General features: G+C 39.8%; 4 protein-coding genes across 5 annotated transcripts; 3 read left to right on the top strand and 1 right to left on the bottom strand.

Annotated features, from left to right (window-relative positions):
• The first annotated feature begins 598 nt into the window (after window positions 1-598).
• Window positions 599-2,331, top strand: LOC106401010 (aquaporin TIP2-1). The gene is made up of 3 exons (XM_013841429.3): window positions 599-902; window positions 993-1,243; window positions 1,826-2,331. Exons 1-3 carry the CDS (start codon window positions 776-778, stop codon window positions 2,192-2,194), a joined length of 747 nt encoding a protein of 248 aa, XP_013696883.1. The 5' UTR covers window positions 599-775; the 3' UTR covers window positions 2,195-2,331.
• Window positions 2,315-12,864, bottom strand: LOC106401011 (photosynthetic NDH subunit of subcomplex B 3, chloroplastic). Of its 2 annotated transcripts, XM_048758782.1 has the most exons (7): window positions 12,440-12,678; window positions 12,135-12,245; window positions 11,988-12,044; window positions 10,193-10,258; window positions 2,788-2,850; window positions 2,641-2,703; window positions 2,315-2,550 (listed from the first exon to the last, which is right to left on the bottom strand). In XM_048758782.1, the coding sequence occupies exons 1-7, from the start codon at window positions 12,668-12,670 to the stop codon at window positions 2,458-2,460; spliced, it is 684 nt and encodes a 227-aa protein (XP_048614739.1). In that variant the 5' UTR covers window positions 12,671-12,678; the 3' UTR covers window positions 2,315-2,457. The 2 variants fall into 2 exon arrangements, with proteins under 2 accessions (XP_048614739.1, XP_013696884.1); XM_013841430.3 differs by lacking the exon at window positions 10,193-10,258 and having other exon boundaries at window positions 12,440-12,864.
• A 4,592-nt stretch (window positions 12,865-17,456) lies between these two features.
• LOC106401888 (tRNAse Z TRZ4, mitochondrial-like) lies at window positions 17,457-21,916 on the top strand. The gene is made up of 10 exons (XM_013842497.3): window positions 17,457-17,895; window positions 17,989-18,078; window positions 18,155-18,199; window positions 18,265-18,319; window positions 18,405-18,448; window positions 18,525-19,162; window positions 19,253-19,397; window positions 19,863-19,913; window positions 20,018-21,013; window positions 21,418-21,916. Exons 1-10 carry the CDS (start codon window positions 17,536-17,538, stop codon window positions 21,772-21,774), a joined length of 2,781 nt encoding a protein of 926 aa, XP_013697951.1. The 5' UTR covers window positions 17,457-17,535; the 3' UTR covers window positions 21,775-21,916.
• Window positions 21,917-23,195: 1,279 nt separating this feature from the next.
• LOC106391229 (protein MODIFIED TRANSPORT TO THE VACUOLE 1) lies at window positions 23,196-26,907 on the top strand. Its single transcript, XM_013831837.3, has 6 exons — window positions 23,196-23,400; window positions 23,499-23,803; window positions 24,354-25,094; window positions 25,192-25,347; window positions 25,433-26,368; window positions 26,479-26,907. Exons 2-6 carry the CDS (start codon window positions 23,597-23,599, stop codon window positions 26,518-26,520), a joined length of 2,082 nt encoding a protein of 693 aa, XP_013687291.1. The 5' UTR covers window positions 23,196-23,400; window positions 23,499-23,596; the 3' UTR covers window positions 26,521-26,907.
• The last annotated feature ends 22 nt before the right edge of the window (window positions 26,908-26,929 follow it).

Genomic DNA, 26,929 nt, shown 5'->3' with positions numbered 1-26,929 from the left:
TGTAACACAAAACCGATATATAGCTCAGAATTCTTCGAAAAACGATAAAATATAAGTTTCATTTCCAAAAATAACATTAAAAAAACTCCCAAAATATACAAACTTTATATCTAATTAAGAAGAGTTTTAAACTTCAGGAAAAGTTAGTAACTCATTAGAAACCCATTGGTAATTTTTTAATAGACATCACAAACTAAAGTTGTCATATATTTCTAATTTGGATTTTGGTGGAATCTTGTAAATTAAATCATAAAATTGGTATTTTGAGAGTTTTCCTATATGTTATAACTAATGAACCAATCATCACTTGAAAATCACAATTTGATTGATTAACTTACTTTCATTATAACCTGAAAATTCATTTTTTTCGTACTAATGTTCCTTTGTGGTGTAGATATAGGAAAATTCGTAAAAACTAATAGTTCATGAATTATATCGTATGATTGCATTCTGATAAATGAACTAATATTTATGTGTGAATATGTATATTCATATTTGTTTTTCTAGAGTATTCCAGGTAGATTTTATTATTTTAGTCTTTTTAGGCAACTATAGAGTAAAATGGAAACACACATGAAATCATTTATTAATCTGTGTCCAACCCACCACAAAAATAAATTCATAAAAGATTAGTTTGAAAATATACATTATGCATGGATATATGTCGATACGCCTATATAAAAAGACAGTGGCATGCAAAAAGGCTTATCATCTTCTTCTTTAAGCAAAAAAAAAACTTCAAACACTTCCTCTTCTTCATTCTTCATCTAAAACAATGGCTGGAGTTGCCTTTGGTTCTTTTGATGATTCTTTCAGCTTGGCTTCTCTAAGGGCTTACCTGGCTGAGTTCATCTCCACTTTGCTCTTTGTTTTCGCTGGTGTTGGTTCCGCCATTGCCTACGGTTTGTAACTAAACATATCTAAATAATCTTTCATCATCTGTAACAATGGGTCCATTATACTTAATGAATGTGTCACATTTATGTATATAGCGAAGCTGACGTCAGATGCGGCTCTTGATACCCCGGGGCTTGTCGCCATTGCTGTATGCCATGGTTTCGCCCTCTTCGTGGCGGTTGCAATCGGAGCCAACATCTCCGGTGGCCATGTGAACCCAGCCGTCACTTTTGGCCTTGCTGTCGGTGGTCAAATCACACTAATCACCGGAGTTTTCTACTGGGTGGCTCAGCTCCTCGGCTCTACCGCCGCTTGCTTCCTTCTCAAATACGTCACCGGTGGTTTGGTATGTCCTCATCACAACGTCCTTACTACCTTTATTAGCATAATAAAATCACATTTGTTTTTGTTTCCACCAGTCAAAATTAACTGAAGAAAAAGTGCGCCAATTAAATCTCTACTAATGATTTTGATTTCTATCAAAATAAACGTTTTAGAAACAACGACGTATGTCATTGTAGCATTGACAAAAAAAAAAGTCATCGTAGCTTTGTTAGTCTACAAAACAGAACCATTTTTTTGTTTACAAAAATAATAATAACATATTCTAGGTTCTTGGAAGACAATCTCAATCTTATAAATTAGGTTACAACTTAATGACAATATATAGTTAACAAGGTCAACCAAAAAAACTTCATATTATAATTTAATACTTTTCGTTTGTCCATTGTATCTTTTATGTTAGCTATATACTAGACATGTGAGTTGTTTAAAGTTGAAGTTATATATTAATATTGTAAGTTTTTGTCTAATTCAAATGAACATTATTAGAGTTTTCTTAAGTTTCCTTCCATTTCTATACAATTATCATCGCTGTTTAATTAATAGAAACTAATAAAACAAACGATTAAACTATGGTAAAACGCAGGCAGTTCCAACCCACAGCGTTGCTGCTGGAGTAGGAGCGATAGAAGGAGTAGTGATGGAGATCATCATCACCTTCGCTTTGGTCTACACCGTCTACGCCACCGCCGCTGATCCCAAGAAAGGTTCTCTTGGAACCATCGCTCCTCTGGCCATTGGTCTAATCGTCGGTGCCAACATCCTCGCTGCTGGTCCATTCTCCGGTGGATCCATGAACCCAGCACGTTCCTTTGGACCCGCTGTTGCAGCAGGAGACTTCTCTGGTCACTGGGTCTACTGGGTTGGACCACTCATTGGTGGTGGACTCGCTGGAATTACCTACGGAAATGTCTTCATGACTTCCGAACATGTTCCCCTTGCTTCTGAGTTCTAAGCAAGAAATGTGAAGCTTCATATTTCTGTGTTTGGTTTCTTTGTCGTTTTATCTGGAGTTTGGTCCCGCTTCATTGTAATTTTTATCGGATGTGTATGAATGTCATTTAATGGAAGGCTATTTTGGTTGATAATGAATCAATTTATTGAACCAGTTTGTTGTACTATCTTACATGTAGTTGCGTGGCTAATTATCGATATAAGTAATCAAACCGATCGTTACATTTTTATGACTAGTATATAACAACAATACAATTAATCATTTCATGTAGAAGTTTCGGGATCATCATCAATAGGCAGATTCCTAGGGATGTTCCATTCATGAGCTTTCCACTCTGGCAATTGTTGTATGACGACCTATTCAATAGGTTATTTAATATAAACTCAGTCACATGTATTGAAAAAACTATACATTTCATTATATACGAGAGATCTATATTATAATACCAATCCAGTTGAATCTGGGTTGCCCACGTTGGTTTGACAAGCGAGTCTCCAATTTTTGGGTTTCTGTGACAAAATTACCTTTTATCTTAATATAAAGGAATGATGAAGATTATTAAATATTACTAGTAGTTTAGAATAAGATTATACCCTTTTGAGTTTCTCCTTTTCAATGTCAGTTCGTGGATTTAGAAGCTCCTTTCCATTTACAATCTGCAAAGAGTGATCAGGAAATAACTTATCTGAAAAAAACATCATTTAAATTTGTAATGACCCACCTCCACTATCCCCACTATCTCCACCATCTCCACCATCCCCACCACACCCACCATCTCCACCATCCCCAACTTCTTTAAAGAGAAAGAGAGAGAGATGGAGGGAGAGAGAGAGAGAGAAAGAGAGAGAGAAAGAGAGAGAAAGCTCACCTGAGCTCGTCGCCGGAGCAACCGTGTGCCGTGATCACGTTCAGCTTGCCACCACCGATAAACGCCCTAGGTAACCGCCGGAAACCGCATTCCTTAAGCTCATTTTCGTTTCCGTTTAGTAAATCACCCATAACTTCCTAACCATTGATCATCTCGTACATCCAAGGCCATCATCGTGTTCCTCTCGTCGAGACGAAGCCGTAGACACCAACCACGCCTAAAACGGAGCCCGGACGAAGCCGCACGCGCCTCCTGAAGATTCGCCTCGGCGCGCCCGTGAAACTCACGCGCCACCGCCGTCCGCCGGAGCCACCGCGAGTTCCGGTCACGCGCCGCCGTCTCCGACCAACGTTCGCCGGAGCCGCCGTGACCGACCACCGTCCGTCCGCCGCCGAGAAGCCGCCGCCGCGTCGCCGCCTCGCCGCCGCGCCGCCGCGTCGCCGCCTCGCCGCCGCGCCGCCGCGTCGCCGCGTCGCCGCCGCGCCGCCGCGTCGCCGCCTCGCCGCCGCGCCGCCGCGTCGCCGCCTCGCCGCCGCGTCGCCGCCTCGCCGCCGTCGCCGCCGTTGATTTTCCGGTAAGCCGCCGCCGTCGCCGCCGGCGACCGACACCGGTGACTCGCCGGTGACTCGCCAACTCGGCCGAGTCAACCCGGTGAGTCAACTCGGTGACTCGGTCAACCGGTGGTTTGACCGGTTTAAATCGATTTCGATTCGGTTTGATTAAACCGGTCGGTTAAAATCAATTGGAAATCGGTTAGGGAAAACCGGATTAATTAATTAATTAATTAATTAATTAATTAATTAAATAATTAATCTTTGACCAGCGGGTTGACTTTTCCGTAAATACCCGTTTTAAACCGTTCGAAAGGCGTTCTGACTCGAAATTTCGATCTGATTTCAGATTTGGAGTCCATTTGAGCAGCTGGAGTTCATAGATACCACCTCTTATTGTTGCTAAAGTGAGGGTCTATTCCCGAACTCCTCTTATTCGGCTTAGGACCTCGAATAAGTATAATTTATTTTTAATGTGTTCCGTCTGTGTGAAATCGAGTCTGTCATTGCTTGTTTAGTTTTAGGTTCTTTGCATAAACCGGAACTAGGGGGTTAGAGGATTCAACATTGATTGTTTCACTTAATGTAAATTCTTAGCTAGGATTGTTTTTGTTTGGAGACGGATACAGAGTCGGACTGCTGTATGCCGGATTGTATGGAGGTCACGGCCAACTTTAGTCGACCGGTTGAGCCGTAGACTGGAAGTGTCGATAAATCGTCTACGGGCGTGTGTTACCGAGCACTTTTTCGGTGTGTGTATGAACCGAGCACCTTTTCGGTAGTGTTTTGGCCTGTTAGTGGGCGGCGAGTGCGCACCTCGCTAGGACCATTGTTTGTTGCTTGAGTACTTTAGGTACTGTGTTTGACATGCATTAGAATTAAATTATATTTATTCGGAGTGCTATGTCCGGGTCCATGGACTTCGGGGTAGCATCCCATACCTCGCTGAGCGATTCCCCTGTCGCTCACCCCTCATTCTTTCCCCCTTTTAGGTGAGACCGATGAGCAGGAGTGATTATCGGACCGGTGCTATTGGGCTTTTGGGCTTCTATCGCTTTTACCGCTTTTATCTTTATCGGGCCTTTAGGCCTTTGGACTTTTATCGTCTATGTTATTCCTATTTCAGACTTTCGGTTTATATCGTATTTTATATTTCGGATGTTATCGATGTTGGGCTTTTAGGCCTTTTGTTACCGTATTGACTTTTATATTATATGAAGATTATTATTATTTGAGTTGTATTATTATTTTATTTCCGCTTTTATCAATTTATTATATTTTGAAAGTGGCGGGTGTCACAATTTGGTATCAGAGCGGGTTCCGTCCCGGCTCCGACCCGGGATGGCGATTTTTGGAGACCTGGTTTTATTCGGTTTTGACGGTTTTACACGATTTCAAAATATTTTCGGGGATTTGGGAATTTTGAAAATAAAAATAAATAGCACCTTTTCGTTCGATATCACTGCTCCTTAAAATGTTGGTATCCAAAGTTCAGCGTAAGTTAACTTTTCGCTTTCCTTTTAGATGCCGCCAAGGAGAAGAACCACCCGTGCCCAGACCGCCAGAGCCGTTAGAGACAATGTAGATGAGCATGAGCAGCCCGCAGTTCCACCACCCGCGGCTCCACCAGTTGATCAGGATGCATTGAGACAGATGGTTCAGGATGCCGCTAGACAGGCCGCTCAGGAAGCACTTCAGCAGATTGCCCAGGAGGCAGCCAGGCAGGCCGCTCAGGAGGCCGCCCGAGTAGCTGCTCAGGAGGTTGCTCGTCAGATGGCTGCCGTTCAGCAGGGACCGCAGATTCAGGTTCAGCAAGTTCCACTGGTTCATGTCCAACAAGATCAGCAGATTCCAGCTCAGCATGATCATCAGGATCCCGTTCAGCAGGTTCCCCTTCCACAGGTTCCTCTGCAGCAGGGTCCAGTTCAGCAGTTTGCTCATGGTGTTCAGGATCTACCGCCACCACCACCGCGACCTCATGTTTACCCGGTTTATAATGAGAGGTTCTACAGGCTGACATGTCAGATGAGAAACATGGAGATGGAGCATTTTAGCGGGACAGTGGATGCTGTAGCTGCACACGATTGGAAGTTAGCCTTGCAGCGGAAGCTGGAGATTATTGAGTGTCCACCAGAGTTGTCGCTCAGATTGACTATGCAGTACCTTCGTGGAGATGCTCTTATATGGTGGGAGGGAATACGATTGAGCCATTTTGGGCCAGAGAGACTTACTTTCGCTGATTTCATTCGAGAGTTCGATAGGAAATACTTTCCGAAGGAAGCGATGGATAGGAAGAAGTGCGAGTTCGAGCATGTAAGCCAGGGAGAGATGTCTATCAGGGAGTATGAGGTTGTGTTCAACCAACTTCGCAGATTTGCAGGAGTGGGCATTTCAGAAGAAGACTTGATTAGAAAGTTTTTGAGTGGGATGCGAGTGGAGATTCGTAACAGGTGTCGCGTAGTCACTTACCACCGGTTGGGAGATTTGGTGGAGAAAGCTGCCGAGCAGGAGGCAGGCTTGGCGGAGGAGAAGGAACTCGCCAAAGCAGTTCATGTTAAGTCTGGAAAAGCTCCAGAGTCTCAAAGGAGAGCAGGGGACCCGTCGGGATTACCGATATGTCCTCGTTGCCATCGCAGTCACAGTGGGCAGTGTATGAGGTGTCTTACTTGCGGTAGGATTGGACACATTGCGAAGTTTTGTCGAGCTAGGCCATTGGATACGCCACCAGTCAGACAGATTGCAGCACCAGCAGCACCAGCAGCGGCACATGTTTGCTTTGGCTGTGGTCAGCCAGGTCACTTCATCAGAGATTGCCCGAGGAAGGACAATGCGGCACTTCCACCACCACCGAAGCGTCTAGCCATCGCTCCACGTGTGTTTGCGGTTGGAGATCCTCAGGGAGCTGAGCCGATAGCAGGTATGAGTCTTTTCCATACTTGTTTGTGTTTGGGTATTTTGGCTCGTGGTTGTCATGTGTAGTTAGTAAAAATCTCGTGTAGGATCGGTTTTAGTTGGAGGAGAGTCAGCTTATACCTTATTCGACACGGGAGCCTCTCATAGTTTTGTGAGTCCGCGCTTAGTCCAGTCTTGGTCTTTTCGTGGAGTCTTTGAACCGAAGGCTAAGCAGATCCAGACTGCCGGCACGGAGAAGTTGGGTGCAGTTGGCATTCATCACGATGTACCAGTTCTACTTGGAGGAGTCGAGTTGCTCGGAGATTTGACGGAGATGGAGATGAGCTCCTACGATGTTATACTTGGGATGGATTGGCTGTCGCGACATCGAGTAGTCTTGGATTGTCCGAAGGCAAGAGTTAATATCCCTAGAGAAGAAGGAAAGATCATTTGCGAGGGAATTCAGACACACCGGGAAATTTCTATCGTCTCCATGTTGCGTGCAGAAGAGTTATTGGAAAGTGGAGCAGAGGGATTCTTGGCAACCATTTCGATGGTTAAGGAGGACGGTCAACAGAAGCTGCATGATATACCAGTGGTCGCCGAGTACGAGGATGTTTTTGAGCCTTTAAAAGGGCCACCACCAGCTAGAGCGGACGTTCTTACAATAGAAGTAGAGCCAGGAGCAGCACCAATTTCACGAGCTCCATACCGTCTCGCACCAACTGAGATGGCAGAGTTAAAGAAACAATTGGAGGAGCTATCTGATAAGGGGTTTATCAGGCCGAGTACGTCACCGTGGGGAGCACCAGTGTTGTTTGTGAAGAAGAAAGATGGGAGTTTCAGACTTTGTATAGATTACAGAGGTTTGAACAAAGTGACCATCAAGAATAAGTACCCGCTCCCGCGTATCGACGAGTTGTTGGACCAGTTGCAGGGAGCTTCATGGTTCTCTAAGATTGACTTGGCATCGGGATACCACCAGATTGCGATAGCTGAGGGAGATGTGCGGAAGACGGCATTCCGTACCCGTTATGGACATTACGAATTTGTGGTGATGCCATTTGGGTTGACGAACGCACCAGCCGCGTTCATGAAGCTTATGAATGATGTATTCCGTGAGCACTTAGATAAGTGTGTGATCGTTTTCATAGATGACATCTTGGTTTATTCTCGGAGTAGAGAGGAGCATGCTGAACATTTGCGAATTGTGTTGGGTAAGCTTCGGGAACATCAGTTATTTGCCAAGCTGAGTAAGTGTAGCTTTTGGCAGAAGAAGATTGGATTTTTGGGTCACGTGGTTTCAGAAGCAGGAGTTGCCGTAGATCAGGAGAAGATTAGCGCCATTTCAGAGTGGCCGACACCTAAGAATGCGACGGAGATCCGCAGTTTTCTCGGTTTGGCAGGATACTACAGAAAGTATGTCAAAAATTTTGCTAGCATTGCAAAGCCAATGACACGGCTAACAGGAAAAGACACCGAGTTTGATTGGACAGAGGAATGTTCGGGGAGTTTCACTGAGTTGAAGCGACAGCTGACCCATGCGCCAGTTTTGGTACTCCCGAGGCCAGGGGTACCATATGATGTTTACACTGATGCGTCAGGCACCGGATTGGGATGTGTACTGATGCAGGAAGGTCAGGTCATTGCCTATGCATCACGACAGTTGAGGCCTCACGAGACCAATTATCCTACTCATGATTTGGAGTTGGCAGCAGTTGTATTTGCATTAAAGATCTGGAGGTCATACTTGTATGGAGAGAAGGTGAAGATTTTCACGGACCACCAGAGTCTGAAGTACATATTTACGCAAACGGACTTGAATTTGAGGCAGCGTAGATGGATGGAGTTGTTAGCAGACTACAATTTGGAGATCACATATCACCCGGGAAAAGCCAATCATGTGGCGGATGCCTTGAGTAGGCGCAGAAGCGATATATCGGGAACCAAAGAGGTCCAGGAGCTTACTGGGACACTTGCTAGTCTAAGATTATGTGCAGTTACTGTAGAGGGAGAGTCAGTTGGCGCTGAGGCTGTAGAGCGGGCAGACTTACTATGGAGGATACGCAAAGCTCAGGATAGTGATGAAGCTTTGCGTAAGCAGATCGAGATGGAGAGTATTGGTTTTCATACAGCCACCAACGGGATGTTCATGTATCGAAACAGGATTTGTGTGCCCAATGATGAGTTGTTAAGAAAGGAGATATTACGGCAAGCACACCACTCGAGTTTCTCGATTCATCCAGGAAATACCAAGATGTATAGGGATCTGAAGCGATATTACCATTGGCCTGGTATGAAGAGAGATGTTGCTTCAACTGTATCGCAATGTCAGACGTGTCAGATGGTTAAAGCCGAGCATCAGGTTCCTAGCGGGTTATTACAAAACCTGCCATTACCTGAGTGGAAATGGGACATGGTAACTATGGATTTCGTGACGGGTTTGCCGACTACATCAGGAGGGAAGAATGCCATATGGGTAATCGTGGATAGACTTACGAAGTCAGCCCATTTTCTAGCAGTTAAGAAGACAGACAGAGCTGATCAGCTAGCACAGACTTACATCAGCGAGATTGTAAGATTGCATGGAGTTCCGGTCAGCATTGTATCGGATCGGGATACAAAGTTCACGTCTGAGTTTTGGAGAGCCTTCCAGAAGGCGCTTGGGACGAAAGTTCATATGAGTACGGCTTATCACCCGCAAACAGATGGTCAGTCAGAGAGGACTATTCAGACTTTGGAGGATATGCTCAGAGCTTGTGTTTTAGATTGGGAAGGTAGTTGGGTGAAGTATCTACCTCTAGCCGAGTTTGCCTACAACAACAGCTATCATTCGAGTATTGGGATGGCACCATATGAGGCTCTATATGGTAGGCCTTGTCGCACACCACTTTGTTGGACGGAAGTGGGAGAGCGACGTGAGATAGAACCAGCCATGGTTCAAGAGACAGTCGAACAGGTTGAGATGCTCAAGATGCGGCTTAAGGAAGCCCATGACCGTCAGAAGAGTTATGCAGATAAACGGCGAAGAGATTTGGAGTTTCAAGTTGGCGACCTAGTATACCTGAAAATGAGGACATTTCAGGGAGGATCTAAGACTCGGAAGCTAAAGAAGCTTAAACCGAGATATATGGGACCATATCCTATTTTGGAGCGGATTGGAGCAGTTGCTTACCGACTAGATTTATCAGGAGAGTTATCAGATTTCCATGACGTGTTTCATGTTTCCGTTTTGAGGAAAGTAGTGAGAGAGCCAGAGCTCATTTTGCAGCAACCACCTAGAAACCTTGGCAAAGGGTTACGTGGGTTGTGCCAACCAGTAGAGATATTGGATCGCCAAGTGAAAGCAGATCGTGGAATGATGACCATGTTGATCAAGGTTCGTTGGGAGGGAGACGGAATTCAGGAGGATACCTGGGAGTCCGAGCCCCAAATGAGGATTGATTATCCAGAGCTGTTTCGAGGTGTCATTGGAGAATTTGGTGACGTGAATTCGGGGTCGAATTCCTTGTTAGTGGGGGAGAATTGTAATGACCCACCTCCACTATCCCCACTATCTCCACCATCTCCACCATCCCCACCACACCCACCATCTCCACCATCCCCAACTTCTTTAAAGAGAAAGAGAGAGAGATGGAGGGAGAGAGAGAGAGAGAGAAGAGAGAGAGAAAGAGAGAGAAAGCTCACCTGAGCTCGTCGCCGGAGCAACCGTGTGCCGTGATCACGTTCAGCTTGCCACCACCGATAAACGCCCTAGGTAACCGCCGGAAACCGCATTCCTTAAGCTCATTTTCGTTTCCGTTTAGTAAATCACCCATAACTTCCTAACCATTGATCATCTCGTACATCCAAGGCCATCATCGTGTTCCTCTCGTCGAGACGAAGCCGTAGACACCAACCACGCCTCAAACGGAGCCCGGACGAAGCCGCACGCGCCTCCTGAAGATTCGCCTCGGCGCGCCCGTGAAACTCACGCGCCACCGCCGTCCGCCGGAGCCACCGCGAGTTCCGGTCACGCGCCGCCGTCTCCGACCAACGTTCGCCGGAGCCGCCGTGACCGACCACCGTCCGTCCGCCGCCGAGAAGCCGCCGCCGCGTCGCCGCCTCGCCGCCGTCGCCGCCGTTGATTTTCCGGTAAGCCGCCGTCGCCGCCGGCGACCGACACCGGTGATTCGCCGGTGACTCGCCAACTCGGCCGAGTCAACCGGTGGTTTGACCGGTTTAAATCGATTTCGATTCGGTTTGATTAAACCGGTCGGTTAAAATCAATTGGAAATCGGTTAGGGAAAACCGGATTAATTAATTAATTAATTAATTAATTAATTAAATAATTAATCTTTGACCAGCGGGTTGACTTTTCCGTAAATACCCGTTTTAAACCGTTCGAAAGGCGTTCTGACTCGAAATTTCGATCTGATTTCAGATTTGGAGTCCATTTGAGCAGCTGGAGTTCATAGATACCACCTCTTATTGTTGCTAAAGTGAGGGTCTATTCCCGAACTCCTCTTATTCGACTTAGGACCTCGAATAAGTATAATTTATTTTTAATGTGTTCCGTCTGTGTGAAATCGAGTCTGTCATTGCTTGTTTAGTTTTAGGTTCTTTGCATAAACCGGAACTAGGGGGTTAGAGGATTCAACATTGATTGTTTCACTTAATGTAAATTCTTAGCTAGGATTGTTTTTGTTTGGAGACGGATACAGAGTCGGACTGCTGTATGCCGGATTGTATGGAGGTCACGGCCAACTTTAGTCGACCGGTTGAGCCGTAGACTGGAAGTGTCGATAAATCGTCTACGGGCGTGTGTTACCGAGCACTTTTTCGGTGTGTGTATGAACCGAGCACCTTTTCGGTAGTGTTTTGGCCTGTTAGTGGGCGGCGAGTGCGCACCTCGCTAGGACCATTGTTTGTTGCTTGAGTACTTTAGGTACTGTGTTTGACATGCATTAGAATTAAATTATATTTATTCGGAGTGCTATGTCCGGGTCCATGGACTTCGGGGTAGCATCCCATACCTCGCTGAGCGATTCCCCTGTCGCTCACCCCTCATTCTTTCCCCCTTTTTAGGTGAGACCGATGAGCAGGAGTGATTATCGGACCGGTGCTATTGGGCTTTTGGGCTTCTATCGCTTTTACCGCTTTTATCTTTATCGGGCCTTTAGGCCTTTGGACTTTTATCGTCTATGTTATTCCTATTTCAGACTTTCGGTTTATATCGTATTTTATATTTCGGATGTTATCGATGTTGGGCTTTTTGGGCCTTTTGTTACCGTATTGACTTTTATATTATATGAAGATTATTATTATTTGAGTTGTATTATTATTTTATTTCCGCTTTTATCAATTTATTATATTTTGAAAGTGGCGGGTGTCACAAAATTGTTAATTAAGCTTACTAGAGAAATCAAAATCTTATAAGCTTTGTTGATTATTTATTAAGAAGTTACTATTACATAAGATATAGGTAGAGATATATGTATACCTCGACCATGCAAGTAGCGCAAGTTCCTACTCCTGCGCAGTTTGACAAGGGCTTACTCTGCCAAGTTAATTGACACATTAAAATGTTACTCCAAATTATTTTGATTAAACTGAGTTAGAAATGATCAAAGTGAGTTAGAAATCATACGTAAGGACCATAGAGTTCGATGTTAGTGTCCAACATTATGTCTCTAAGTTTCTGTCCACCGCACGCTCTTCTCCAATGCACATCCGGTGTCCCGTCCGGTAACAACACCGACTAACAAATATATCATCCACACTATAAGTAACTTTCTGTTAACTAAAAAACCGTTCAAAATTTGGCTTTAAATATTTTGTTTCAATATAAAAACATTAAAATCTACTAGTTTCTGTAATCAATTTACTTATCCTTGTGAACGATATATAACTAAGAAGAGTTTAATAACACGCTGAGTTAAGATCACTACTTACATGGACGAACGCAAAATCGACCGCAGGAGGTTCGTCATCAGGCTCAGCTGCGACTGGAGGCTGGCTCGCTGGTGCGGTGTTTATGGCTCGGATGGTTTTGGCTCTGGTGGCATTGTGTTTTGAGCGTAAAAAGGATGACTTCGCGTTAATAAGTTTGGTTTTGTGGCTAAAGATATGAGTTGGAGATAGAGAAGCTACTAAGCCTGAACCATTCAACTGTACACTTCCCATAGTCTTGCTCTCTTAACAAACAAAAAAGTCAAACGGAACCAAAAAGGGTTGGGTCTTTTAATTGGGATAATGTTTTATATCACTTCTTGAGGTTTCTGTGGAAGTGTGTGGTGCCTCCTCTATCTCTTATCCAAACGAGATTGCAAATGGTAAATGATAAAGAATAAATGTAAACGAGAAATGATAAATGGTTCAAAAAAACCTTTGAGATAGTTTTGGCTGGGGTGATAGGAATGTGATAAAAGAGGAATATTCTATAACGCATCCAACTACTCTCAGTTAATGAGTTTTCCACGTCCGTCTACTCGTATGTGGAGTGTGGACTTCATCCATGTAGTAGTGTTTAGAGATTCGAAAACTTGTTTATTTACCCTGTAATTACTTCATAATCTTTTTGTGTTGTTTGTATTTTTTTTAACTCGTACGGTAATGAATATACTTTTTTTTTTTGAACTTAATAATGAATATAATTTCTTTATAGATCCCTCATTCTTTATCTAATCCAACTCAAATATGTCTAATATATTACTATAAAGTTGGGTTTTATCTTTCTATAGAGGCAAATCATGCAATGTGACAACTCTTAATTAATCACTTAATGTTTTTATGTTGAATGAGCCAAGTTTTGTTATCTGAGAAATATTACATGTTTTAAAAGTCATAAGAATTAGGATAACAGGTCCATCTACAATTAGCCTTTTTTTGAGTATTTCTTCAGGTCTGTCGTCTCCAGTTTTCAAGCACCGATGCATTTTTGTAACTGTAGATTTAAAGCTAATCTTCCATAATCCGGCGATTAATAATTTGATGTTAATGATGACATTTAAACAACCAAATCCAACACTTTCTCATCCTTCTCCCCAACACCTTCTCGGCTTCTATATAAGTTCTTAACGATTTTTTGGATGAATAAGGATTATGGCAATATATAATAAGTGAGGGAAGGTGAAATTGGCTTCTCATGTTGTTGTTTTAACTGAAATTAAGAGAGCTGGCCCAATATTTTTTTTTTAAGTTAAAATTTTGATGCTTGACGACGGAGAAAGTTTTATTAAGTGATATTTTCATGAATTAAAATGTAACAAACGATTGGTACCTGTGATACAGTGCCAATAGCAGGAACTTGAGCATCTGGAAATGCATTTAGATTTCATTTTCCATGCATTACTGTAGATGAATATTAACTTTTGGTTCTTAATTTCCGCCAAATTGTTCTCCACCACCTTCTGCTTTATAAACCAATCGAGCTTTGATAGCAGCAGCAGCCATCTGTTGCAGGCTCAGGATTCGAATGCGCTTTGAAACAACATAAACAACATCACGCATAAGAATAGAGAATCCAATTTTAATATTTACATGATGATGGTACAAACATAAATATTACAAAATGTATCATTCACCAGAAGAGTTAGTTGGTTGATCAGAATTCTTTTTCAAGTACCTGTAAGTTACATCTTCACGCTGGATTGTAGAAAGTAGTTTTCGGGTCTTCGACGACAAAAACATGTGTCCTCTGTATTTTCTTTCGGTTTTCTTAAGTACTTCAGTAGATTCATCTATGAGTGTAACATATCTAATATGTCAGTTTGATATATTATTAATCTTTACTAATACTTCAACCAAAAGGTTTTTGTACTTCTCTCTACCATACACCTGTAACCCCAAAAGTCAAGAGAAGATATTTAAATCAATTTCACTTCTTTCGCTTATGGTTTAAAGAAGAAAAAAAGAGATAACACTTAGATGCTCATTAGCTTTTCTGACATGAACTGTCAGATACCATAAACGCCTAAGGACTTTCAATTATGCTTTAGCGTCGACGAAAAGCCAGATTGTTCTACAAACAACCGATAATATAGGTTGACTGAAACAAACAGCTAACTAAATTATAGTGTGGTTATTTAACAAAAATGTGAAGGAATAATATAAGTAAAATTCTTTCATAGCCTTTACCGACAATTTCAACAAAGCAATTCAAATAACATGTGTGGTTAAGCAGGATGGAGATATAACAAGCAGCATATATAATTCGTTCCACCATCGAGAAGAAGCTCTCTGTACTGATACAATCATTGTAAACATATTTGTATGAAAAAGATTGTAACACTTATTTTGAAAATACTAAATAGTTTTTTTTTCCAGTTAACATGGTTTATTGATCTTCAAATATGACAATATATATACTATATACTAAAATAGTGATGATCAGTAAGTATTTGATTTTTATGTGCATACCTAACTTAAAATATTTTTATTACAATGAATCGGCTATTACTTTTCACATCATATAAATAAACATCTTGGTAGAAATTATATAAAATAAAAAGGTAAAACAGACACATAAAAAAAGAAAAATAATATAAGTTAACACAATCGGCCACAATTGTGTGTGTGTTTAAAAAAAAATCTTATTAGAAAAATTAGAAAAACATTTACACAATTTCTTTTTAAAAAATTTGTTTAATTTTTTTTTTATAAAATCATTTTCATGATAAAATTTAATGGCCGAAAAAGTATATAATCTCTTAACTGGAATAATAAAGTAGATAATAAATTTTTATAAAAAATCAAATACAAAAATTTTATACTTCTTTAAATTTAAAAAATTCAAAAGTTTACTAAACTTTAAATAATATTTATATTATTCATTTATTTGCTCACCCACCCGTAGGGCAGGCTAAACCCTAGTTCTAAATAAGTTAGACAAATGACTGAATTAAATCTATTTTAATGACATGTATAATAAATTCAATTCTTTTTAACATTTACATATAATTATTACATACCAGAAATTGAGATGTTACATGTAACACAAATAGACCTTAGAGACAGTTTTGGCTGGGCTGATAGGAAGATGGTAAAATAGTAGAAGGGAAATATTCAAGACGTTAACAAATAAGGGAAATCGGGTTGTATGGCGTTAAAAAAAACATAATTCACTTTATTGCCAATTTTCCTGATATATCAATACACCGTTTGTCTTTCCTATAATATTGTCATTACTACCCTTTCATTCCATTGGTAAAACCTGCAAGAAAAAAATAATCTTAATTAATAATTAGTGACTGTAAAAAGAAAGAAACGTGGCATTGGTTATTCTCACATATCTATCAAAGTAAATTTTCATTGATAAAATACATAAAGGTTAATAAATTCATTTTCAGATTTGAGCGACAAAGATACCACTAACTACATTCTTGAAAAGTTGTGGATGAGAAGATCATATTCGAAGGCTTGGTAGGTGACATAAGATGTTGTATATAAATGAAATAGTTCAGATGTATGTCCGTATAGTATAGTAATTGTGAGATTGTTGATGAAATTTTCTATGTTGATGGTGAAGAATTGTGGCGAATAATAGAGTTTCAAAGACTCTTATGGTGAGAGACATGACTTGTGCAGTGGCGATCACCTCTATCTCTACAATCGAAACCAATGTATTTATTTATGCTTATAGAATAAAAATGTAAAACAATATATATTTTCATATTTTGTAATGTGATATATTTTGTTACTATACTATTTTATCATGTTCCATTCTATTTGACGGTTACTAAAAAGTGCTATATTTTGTTTATAAATATAGTTTGTAATTTTCTTAAGTTCTCACTATCACTACATGTTTTTGAATCTGTTAAAAACATACTATGATCTACATTCTATAATTTAATATTACATAATATTATGTATTTTTTAGATTTTGATACGTGGCTTTAGGGTTTATATTTGGGTTACGGTTTAGTGATTAGAGTTTAGGGTTTAGTATTTAAAAGGTGAGGTAGTATTGTTAGGGTCAGCATTAACTTCTTCCATGTAATTATATACATTTTATAATTTTACCAATATGTATTGTGTTATTTATTTTATTCCATTATATTTGAGTTTAGAGATTATATTTGGGTTTAGGGTTTAGAGTTTAATGTTTAGTCAATACAACTTGTCTGTGTGAGATCTTTTATGCATATTCTATTTGAAATATAATCGATTGACAAACTATTCTAATTGAGATAAAATTGTATGATCTGTAACGAATGCGCTACCGTTCTTCATTATCGTAATGTTTGAAATATAAAAAGTTCATTTCTATATAAAATATAGTGGATTACTCTGTTATAACCATGTTTCTAGAGGTTATCATTCGAGAAGCATTGAGTACTTACAAAGTATTTACAATACATATATTTTGGCCTGTAATACGTGAACTATGCTATTTATCTATATGGAATAGCAATTCAATAACATCAAATATCCATTATGTTTACATATGTTCTGTTACACAGACAAATATTATTCACTAATGTCGATGCATACTCTTTCATCGTATGTGTTAAATACATCTGATGTATGCCTTCAGTACAGTTCTGTGATTGTTAATAAGCCACAGAAAACAACTACGTCATTTACTTTAGACAATGCAACTGGAAACTTGTTGATGGAAAGGGTATAACCGGTTAGATTGAGTGCAAAAAATCTGACATTTAATTATGTCAAAATCATGGCTACTCAGTTAATTTGATACTATGTATGGCTATCTGGCTGATAAGCCCAACAAATAAACCATCACAGATCTTTTTTTCTTTTGAACAACTATCACTGTTGTTTGAAAGAAAAAAGAACAACTATCACTAACCCAAGATGTGAAAAAAGCGTACAGATATGGGCCGAAGATATCTGTAGTAGGACAAAGGGATCTCTCTCAATGGAGACCCTAATGGATTACTTAATGGGCCGTAAAATAATATATAAAGCCCATGGGCTAAAGTGACGTTTTCATTTTCTTGTAAGAACACATGAGAAAAAATATCATTCCGAAGGACTGTGAGGAAGAAGAGGAACTGAAGAAGGAGCTTCGATAGTTTACGAAGATGTTAACTTCAATGCCTCATCATAACCTAACCCTTCTCGGCTTCTCTCCTCTAAAGTCTTCTTCTTTCGCTCTCTTCCTCCGACCCTTTTCCCTCTACCCAATCCTCGCCTCTTCTCCTCGCCGTCCTCGCGCCGCTGGTTACCGTCGCAGTGACCCTTCTCCTCGCTTCCCTCCGCGACGCAAGTGGAGCAGCTTCGAGGAGGAGAGTAGGCAGAGGAAAGGTATGTCTTCTTCTTCAGATTCCTTCGAGTTTAACAAGAGAAGAGCTGAGGGAAAGGATAAGATCGATCAGCCTAAGAAGAGTCTCAAGAGGAACACTCGCACGCTTAACCCTACCAACACCATTGCCTATGTCCAGGTTTTTAATCTCTACTTTCAGTGATGTTGTGGGTTTTGTTCAAAGTTTGAAACTTGATCTCTCTCTCTCTCCTGGTTCTGTCTGAAATTTTAGATACTTGGAACGGGGATGGATACACAGGATACATCGCCTTCTGTGTTACTCTTCTTTGACAAACAAAGATTCATCTTTAATGCTGGAGAGGTTAGTGTTATGATCATAACTGTTATAGCTTTTGTTAGTAGATGTAGTCTTACTTGCAAACTAATTGAATTTGTAGGGCTTGCAACGTTTCTGTACAGAACATAAAATTAAGTTATCAAAGGTATGTTTTGTGTCTCTCTTATTTTTTTTGAAATGTGATTGATTTGTTAACCTTATTTTTTTCAGGTGGATCATATATTTTTGTCTCGTGTGTGCTCAGAGACAGCAGGTGGACTTCCAGGTTTGTCTTCTTGATCCTGGAACCAGCTTCATTGTGTTTGCTGCTGCTAGATCATTAGACATTGATTAAGTTTTAAATGCTTTAGGTCTTCTACTGACTCTAGCTGGTATTGGTGAAGATGGTTTATCCGTGAGTGTTCTTCTCATTTGATCTCTTTGCTTGCCATCAGACAGTTAAGACTTATAATGCTTCTTTTGTTAAAAAGGTGAACGTATGGGGTCCTTCGGATCTCAAGTACTTAGTTGACGCTATGAGGTCATTCATCCCTCGTGCCGCAATGGTTCACACACGAAGTTTTGGTCCATCTGACTCCACGCCTCAAATTGGCGGCTCAAGTAAAGCCAAAGAAGATCCATTCGTTCTTGTAAATGACGAAGTTGTGAAAATCTCCGCTATTCTCCTCGAACCAAGTCCTTCAGAGGAACCAGGAAACAAATCTGGTGAAACGTCGGTTGTGTATGTATGCGAGTTACCTGAAATCAACGGAAAATTTGATCCGGCCAAGGCCATGGCTCTTGGGCTCAGAGCCGGTCCTAAATACGGTAAACTCCAGTCTGGACAGTCGGTGAAGTCAGATTTCAAAGATATCACGGTTCATCCGAGTGATGTGATGGGACCTTCGGTTCCTGGTCCTGTTGTTTTGCTTGTGGACTGTCCAGCAGAGTCACACGCCGAGGAACTGCTATCTGCTCCATCGATGAAGAGTTATTATTCAGCCGATGGGGATAAGTTTGTTAATTGTATTATACATTTGAGTCCAGCTTCTGTGACGAATAGTGCGACTTACCAGAGCTGGATGAAGAGGTTTCATTCTGCTCAGCACATTCTCGCTGGACATGAAACGTGAGTCTTCCTCAGTTAATGTTTTTTTTTAATTATCAAAAGTTTTTGATTTTTTATTTGTCTGATAGTTTGTTTTGGTGTTTTGGCCAGGAAGAATATGGAGTTTCCCATCTTGAAAGCTAGTTCTAGAATCACAGCTAGACTTAACTATCTATGCCCACAGTTCTTTCCAGCTCCTGGATTTTGGTCTCCTCAACATGCAACTGACTTGACAAATCCAGATTCTTCTAGCAAGGTTGGCAAAGGCTGTCTTGATACTACATTATTTTTAGGGGTGGGCATTCCGGTACCGTTCAGATTTATTCGGGGTTTAAGGGCTAGAAATTTAAACCCCATTTGGGTATTTATAAATTTTGGTTTGGTTTGGGTTCGGTTCAATTCAGAACTTCAGATCTTTGATATTTGGTTCGGGGGGTGGATATCCATTTAAATTATGTAAACAAATTCAAAAATCTCAATATACCTTAAAATCCAAAACTAAAGATAATATACAACATATAAATTTGATTAGTGTATGATAAATATCCATATTTAACATGAAATTGGTTCAGTTTAGATATTTGGTTGGAGAACCAATAGAAATTTAGGCTATTTTTGGAGTTTTAGTATTTTTGAATATTTAGTTTTAGCTACTTTTCAAGTATTCTGGATAATTTCGGATATTTTTGAATCAAGCTGTGTTCTTTTCTTTGCTTGTCAGTGCTTTGGTTCAAGTCTTGGTGAAAACGTTTCGGCTGAAAATCTCCTCAAGGTATTGAAGTTTCTCATGCTTTGGGTTCCTTTCCTGTTGTTTCCGTGCACTGGTTTGTTTAGCTCTTAATCTATCTCTCTCTAACTTTGTTTTATGGTGCGCAGTTCACTCTGCGTCCACATGTTAACCTCGGGTTAGACAGATCTTGTATCCCTAGTCAGTTAACTTCCTCGCGTGTAATAGACGAGTTACTTTCAGAGATTCCTGAGATCAGCTCCAAGACCGAAGAAGTCAAGCGGTTATGGAACGGACCACACAACAACAAGATGATGATCGAAGAGCCGTGGCTGAACGAGAGCACTGTCCCAAGCTGTCTTGAAAACATCAGACGAGACGACATGGAGATAGTTCTTTTAGGCACCGGTTCATCCCAACCTTCAAGATACAGAAACGTCAGTGCGGTTTACATCGACCTGTTCTCTAGAGGTAGCATTCTCTTGGACTGTGGGGAAGGCACTTTAGGCCAGCTTAAACGAAGATACGGTTTAGAAGGAGCTGATGAAGCGGTCAGAAACTTGAAGTGTATATGGATCTCTCACATCCATGCTGATCACCACACGGGACTTGCGAGAATCCTTGCTCGTAGACGTGAGCTTTTGAAAGGAGGGGCTCATGAGCCGGTGATTGTGGTTGGACCGAGGCCGCTTAAGAACTTTCTCGATGCGTATCAAAGACTCGAGGATTTAGATATGGAGTTTCTTGATTGTAGGAACACCACCTCAACGTCTTGGGCTTCTCTAGAAACCACCAGCCCTGAGAAAACTACCAGCAACGGTAGTGCAGAAGGTTCTTTGTTTAGTAAAGGAAGTCCAATGCTGAGTATATACAAAAGACCGAGTAGCCCAGTAACGGACAATGCTTCAGCTTTACCGTACTTGAAGAAACTGAAAAGGGTTCTAGGAGAAATGGGTTTAGAGGATTTGATTAGTTTTCCTGTTGTGCATTGCCCTCAAGCCTTTGGGGTTGTTTTAAAAGCAGCAGAGAGAAAGAACATGGCCGGAGATAAGATTCCGGGTTGGAAAATGGTTTACTCAGGCGACACAAGGCCTTGTCCTCAGATGGTTGAAGCTTCAAAAGGAGCAACTGTTCTTATACATGAGGTTTGTGAAGCTTCCTACTTAACCAAAAATATTCTAAAACATGTGCGGGTTTGGGTAGTTCGGTTTTTAAAATTTTTACTGAACTAACCGAAGTTTTTGGTTTCAGTTAAAAATTTTGGTTAAATTCCGTAATTTCGGTTAGTTCGGTTCATTTGGTTCGAAATTTTGGTTAATTCGGTTCTAGATTTGGTTAACAATATTTTTTTTGAAAGATCGAGCTAGCTGATTACCGAACCGAAAACCAAAGTTTTTTTTATAAACCTGCTGAATTGTACCGAACTTGTAACCAAACTAACTGAATTAACCAAAAATTTTGGTTCGGTGAGTTCGGTTCGGTTCAAAACCGCAGGCCTACATGACTTCATTCACGTTCTAGTTAATTTTCATCTTCCTATTTGTTACAGGCCACGTTTGAGGATGCGTTGGTAGAAGAAGCTGTTGCTAAGAACCATAGCACGACTAAAGAAGCAATCGACGTTGGATCATCGGCAGGAGTGTACAGGATCATACTGACTCATTTTAGCCAGAGGTATCCGAAGATTCCGGTGATTGACGAGTCACATATGCACAACACATGCATTGGTTTCGATATGATGAGTATAAACATGGCGGATTTACATGTGCTTCCGAAGATTGTTCCTTACTTCAAAAACCTGTTCAGAAACGTGGTGGTTGATGATGAAGATGGTGAAGGAGAAGAAGAGAGTGATGATGGTTTGATGATGAGTGTCAACAAAGTCTCCAGCTTTTTCCGCAATTAGAATGTTCTGTTTTTAGTTAGTTTTTGGTGTTGCTCTCTTTTCTTTTTCTACATCTGTTATTTTTGACTGAATATATTGATTTTATTGAATTTTCTTGTACCAGAAATAAATAGAAATTATGTGAATGTGAAAAGCTTCATTATTTGAGTGGCTTGGCTGAGTTGTAGAAAAATGATTTATTAATAATATAAACAAAATGATTTATCAACCGTGAATATATTCATAAAACAGTCAAAAATGGTGTAGGTGTAGTGGTCTATTGAAACAGATTAGTAGAAGGTCGATTTGTATAAAAATGTAAATACAGTTTTCGAAAAAATTATAGATGTTGCAAGTAATAAATTTTTATAAATGCATATAGTATGTTTTTTAATCAACCCATTTTACATAATTTGTTTAAGCCAGATAAGGTTACACAATGACAACTAAGCAAAGCCTTTAGATATTAACTAGGTTAAGACTCGCGCCTTACGCAAGATCAACATTATATATAAAAATTATTTTATGTATTAAATATTTTTACATATTATGAAATAATAAATATATATTAAATAACTAAAAGTCAGTAACTATTAAATATATAATTAAATTGGTGCAAACATATAAATCAATTTTATTAATCTAAAAAATATTTTTTTTATATTTGATAGGATATGTTATTAAATTTAAATGATACTAACATAGATAATATATTTTAGTATATTTTTAATATTAATGTCTATTAAATGATGACTTATACTTATATAGTTTTTTTGACCATTTGTATCTTTTATAGAAAAGAATTTAAATTACTGATAACAAAATTTTCATTGTGTGATTAATAGTTTTAGTAATTTAGAATTTTTTAAAAAAAATAAGTTGTCAATGATCGTTCAAAAATTTTATCAAAAAAATTATTCAAAGTAAATTTTGAAACTAAAATATTGTATTTTATATGGTTTATAGTTTAATTTAAAACGATATATATATTAATCTTAATAATTAATTAAATTAGACTTTTTACTTATATAATTTTTGTAATCATTTGTATTTTGTCATAACAAAAATTTTAAACCATGGATCATAAAATTTGATTGTGAAACTTTTAACAGTTTTAGTAATTTATAGCTGTTTGTAAAAATTTAAAATATAACATATACATAAAAATTTAAATTTTTATTATATGGTTATTGTGGTTATTTAATTTATTAATAGTTTAAAATTAAACAAATGTGATAGAAGATACACTATTTTTTATCAAATCTTTATTATTCAAAATCATTAATTGTCATATATACTTTAGTCATATTAGGCAATTTCGTAAATTCTATTTAAGGAAATAATAAAGTACATTAGTGATGAATTTATTGTTAGTTTAATAAAAAAATTTATTATATAATTAGATGGACCAACATATTTCTCTAATGATTCTAAGAATTATTCTACCGATGACATGTAGTTACAGAAAAAAAAATTGCAATGCTTATCAAATAATATACAAGGGATTTTCGAAATTTGCAATAAATATTAAAAACATGTGTGAAGAAAAAAATAAAACAAAAATTGGGAAGAAGTAGTGAATCGCTACCTTTAATCTGCATCGACTCATTCCTTCCTTCCTTCCTTTGTCACCTCTACACACCGACGGTGAGTTTCTCCGATCTCTGCTTATTTCGATCTGATTCCGATTTGCGTAATATCCAAAAGTGGATACTTTTACATCTGCGTTTAAATTGGTTTTGCAGGCAGGGCGAAATCGAGCTTCCCGATCGCGATCTCTGGATCTGATCTGGTAGTGTGAGGATCGAGTCTTCGATTGATTGATTGATTGAGGAATTCGATCATGGACACGAGCAGGAGAGCGGTGGAATCGTATTGGAGGTCGCGGATGATCGATGCGGTGACGTCTGACGAAGACAAGGTGGCTCCTGTTTACAAATTGGAAGAGCTCTGCGACCTCCTTCGTTCTTCTCACGTCTCCATCGTCAAGGAGTTTTCCGACTTCATTCTGAAACGTCTTGATAACAAGAGCCCCATCGTTAAGCAGAAGGTAATGTTGTTTGTTGCCTTTGGGAGATCGTTTGTAGGTGTTGCATTAGTTTTCTGGCTTTGAGATTAGGATTATATTGCCTAGAGTTGATAGGGAAGCGTAGGATTGTTATTGCTGATTCTTGTGATTGTAATTGTATCCCTTTTTCTCTGTTTTGATTGTCTAAGCCGATGGTTGACTGATTAAAATGTTGTTCCTTTGTGATATCATCTGCCTCCATGTGGAGATTGAGTTAGTTTGCTGGTTGATGTCTCTTTTGGAGAGTAATATCTTAGTTATTTATCCGTTTGATTATAGCATATAGGTGATTGTTATGCTTTGTGAGATCCTTTGTCTCCATGAAGATTTTGATTGAGAATGTTGCTTATGGGGATTGATTTAGGTTACTGGTTAATGTCTCTTTAGAGATTAGGATTTAGTTCTTTATTTGTTTGGTTATAGCCTAGAGTTGATAGGGAATATGATTGATAGCTTTCCAGTCTAGTTCTGGTTTAAATCTCTCTGTGAACTGTTTATGTTGATTCTGGTTGTTGTAATTGCGTGTACACAGGCTCTTAGGCTGATAAAGTATGCTGTGGGGAAGTCTGGCTCAGAGTTCAGAAGAGAGATGCAACGGAACTCTGTGGCGGTTCGCAATCTATTTCATTACAAGGGGTATCCAGATCCTTTAAAAGGGGATGCGCTTAATAAGGCTGTACGAGATACTGCTCAGGAGACAATCTCTGCTATATTCTCGGAAGAGAATGGTAGTAAGCCAGCTGCTCCTGAAAGCATCAACAGACGCATAGAAGGATTCGGGAATACTAACTATCAGGTACCTGTTAATGATAATAAGTCGTTCCTGAGTGAGGTGGTTGGTATTGGAAGTGCATCGATAAAGCAAGGAATCAGTAGTTTTGCCCAAGGTCATTTGTCTAATAAGAATGAGAGCGGAAGCAGCAGCTACAGAGGTCCGAATCTCCACAGATCTTTAACTTTGGAAAATGAGAACTCGGGTAGATATGATCCGGTTAAGCTGGGGAGTGATGGTAAATATGGGGCGTCTAAGAACACCAGTGGTGGATCTTGGGGGCACGTTTCTGGAGAGGCCGCAAGTGAAAGTTCGGGTTCAGTTCGTCTTGAGAGCAAAACCCGTGAGGAAAAGCTACTGGAAACCGTTGTTACATCTGGTGGTGTACGCCTGCAGCCAACTCGGGATGCACTTCATGTATTCATTTTAGAGGCTGCGAAAATGGACACTGTTGCTTTAAGCATTGCTCTTGACGGGAAGCTCCAGTCTCCAATGTGGCAGGTATGTTTATGATATGAAACTGTTTGATGCGAATGTACCCTTCTATTGGTTCTATCACGTTTGTACATTTTAAGACCTTTCGAATTTCGTTTGGCAGGTTCGAATGAAAGCTTTATGTGTCCTTGAGGCCATTTTGAGGAAGAAGGAAGATGGTAACTTTTCAATTGTACACACTTATTTTAGTGAAAACACAGATGTCATACAAAGATGCGCAGATTCTCCTCAGTCTTCTCTTCGGGAGAAGGCTAACAAGGTAAGATTGTCCTTGTTGCAAACATTCACAAAGCTCTCATTTTTGGTATTATGATGGTTTAACTCAAAATATTGGCTTTGTGTAGGTTCTGAGCCTTCTAAATGGTGGTCAGTCAAAGGGTTTTATGAGCAGCACAGAGACTGTGAAGCAAGAGACTGCTGTTGATTTACCTGACTTGATCGACACAGGTGATTCTGACTATACAACAGAAGATACCTTGAACATGCCAAATGCTATTAATACTGGCAGTACAGTGACGACAGCAGCTCCATTGATGGATGACGATTGGTTTGGGGATAGCACTGACACTGGATTGATTAGCAGTGAGAAGAAAAATGATGATGACCCTTTTGCAGATGTATCATTTCATCCTAATGAAGAAAAAGAAAGTGCAGATGACCTCTTCTCTGGAATGACTGTTGGGGAAAAGCCAACTGCTGGTGGTAATCAAGTGCCTGAGTTATTTGATATGTTTGGTTCAACTGCAACACTTGAAGCAGAGCCCAAAGATTCTAAAAGCATAAGTGATCTAATGGGAAGCTTCTCCATTGACGAAACCAAGTCAAGTCAGAAAGGCTCGTCATCAAGCACCCTTCCAGAGAATTTATTTGCAATGCCGAGCACCACCAGCCACCAAGCACCGGAAAATCCTGTTGGAGGCATTCTTGGCTCACAAGGTTCTGGGTTTATTCAAAACCCAATGGTTCCTGGGGGTGTCATGCCCTTTAATTTCCCTCATGGGATGATGATGAATCCAGCTTTTGCGTCTCAACCTTTGAATTACGCTGCCATGGCAAGCTTGCTAGCTCAGCAGCAGCAGTACCTTGGTAATATATCCAACTTCCAGCAGTTTGGCAACATGAACGCTCAGGGCAGTGGAAATGTTCTCCCTATGGGTACTAGCGGAGGAAGTCAGTCAGCATTCCCTGATATATTCCAGCCAAGTTTTGCTAATCAAGCTCCAACCTCAACAATGAATGGTCCGAAAAAAGAAGATACCAGAGCATTTGACTTCATCTCCGTAAGTTTTGCAATCAATCTCACCCAATATAGAGCTGTAAAATCTTCTTTTACAGCAACCTTGTCTGATTTACATATACAGTAACAACATATATGTTCATGTGGGTGCAGGATCATCTTTCATCTGCCCGCGACACGAAGAGAATATCTTGATGCTTTGCTAATATCCGGTGTTACATGTTATTTAATGAGATATGAACACGGAGAGGAGGAGGCTAAAACGTTTATCTATGAGAGCTGTAAAAGCCTTCAGGAGAAAGTGGAGATGACGGACGAGGTTTTACTTTCTGGTAGATTTGAATCATATGGTAAGCTTTTTGCTTTCTTTTTCTTCTTTGTTTGTCTTCGTTGTCTTATGTTTGGAGTCATTGTTTCTGTGGTATGAACATGTAGTTTTAGAGTTTCTTTTGTTTTCACCTGTTGGATTTTAAATGTGTTTCGCCCTTCTCGTTTGCTATATATATCTGAAGAGACTGTCTGTGTATCGAAATAAGACAAAAAATGAAATAAAATTAAGGAAACAAAAGTCCTTTCCATTAACATTCTCCGTTACTTCTTGGAG

The sequence above is a fragment of the Brassica napus genome, chromosome C5 (assembly GCF_020379485.1).
Source record: "Brassica napus cultivar Da-Ae chromosome C5, Da-Ae, whole genome shotgun sequence".
Classification (NCBI taxonomy): Eukaryota; Viridiplantae; Streptophyta; class Magnoliopsida; order Brassicales; family Brassicaceae; genus Brassica; species Brassica napus.
This window is presented reverse-complemented; position numbering and strand designations above follow the sequence as displayed.

Bases quoted from the DNA above. Each gene is read 5' to 3' on its own strand.
- LOC106401011 (XM_048758782.1), bottom strand. From the start codon at position 12,670: ATGGGAAGTGTACAGTTGAATGGTTCAGGCTTAGTAGCTTCTCTATCT. The intron at 12,246-12,439 runs GTAAGTAGTGAT...TATATTTGTTAG, and splicing joins TCGATTTTGCGTTCGTCCAT to TCGGTGTTGTTACCGGACGG. The intron at 12,045-12,134 runs GTATGATTTCTA...TTAACTTGGCAG, and splicing joins TCGAACTCTATGGTCCTTAC to AGTAAGCCCTTGTCAAACTG.
- LOC106391229 (XM_013831837.3), top strand. From the start codon at position 23,597: ATGGACACGAGCAGGAGAGCGGTGGAATCGTATTGGAGGTCGCGGATG. The intron at 25,095-25,191 runs GTATGTTTATGA...TTCGTTTGGCAG, and splicing joins TCCAGTCTCCAATGTGGCAG to GTTCGAATGAAAGCTTTATG. The intron at 25,348-25,432 runs GTAAGATTGTCC...GGCTTTGTGTAG, and splicing joins TTCGGGAGAAGGCTAACAAG to GTTCTGAGCCTTCTAAATGG.
- LOC106401888 (XM_013842497.3), top strand. From the start codon at position 17,536: ATGTTAACTTCAATGCCTCATCATAACCTAACCCTTCTCGGCTTCTCT. The intron at 19,163-19,252 runs GTGAGTCTTCCT...TGTTTTGGCCAG, and splicing joins ATTCTCGCTGGACATGAAAC to GAAGAATATGGAGTTTCCCA. The intron at 19,398-19,862 runs GTTGGCAAAGGC...TTTGCTTGTCAG, and splicing joins ATCCAGATTCTTCTAGCAAG to TGCTTTGGTTCAAGTCTTGG.
- LOC106401010 (XM_013841429.3), top strand. From the start codon at position 776: ATGGCTGGAGTTGCCTTTGGTTCTTTTGATGATTCTTTCAGCTTGGCT. The intron at 903-992 runs GTTTGTAACTAA...TTATGTATATAG, and splicing joins TGGTTCCGCCATTGCCTACG to CGAAGCTGACGTCAGATGCG. The intron at 1,244-1,825 runs GTATGTCCTCAT...GGTAAAACGCAG, and splicing joins AATACGTCACCGGTGGTTTG to GCAGTTCCAACCCACAGCGT.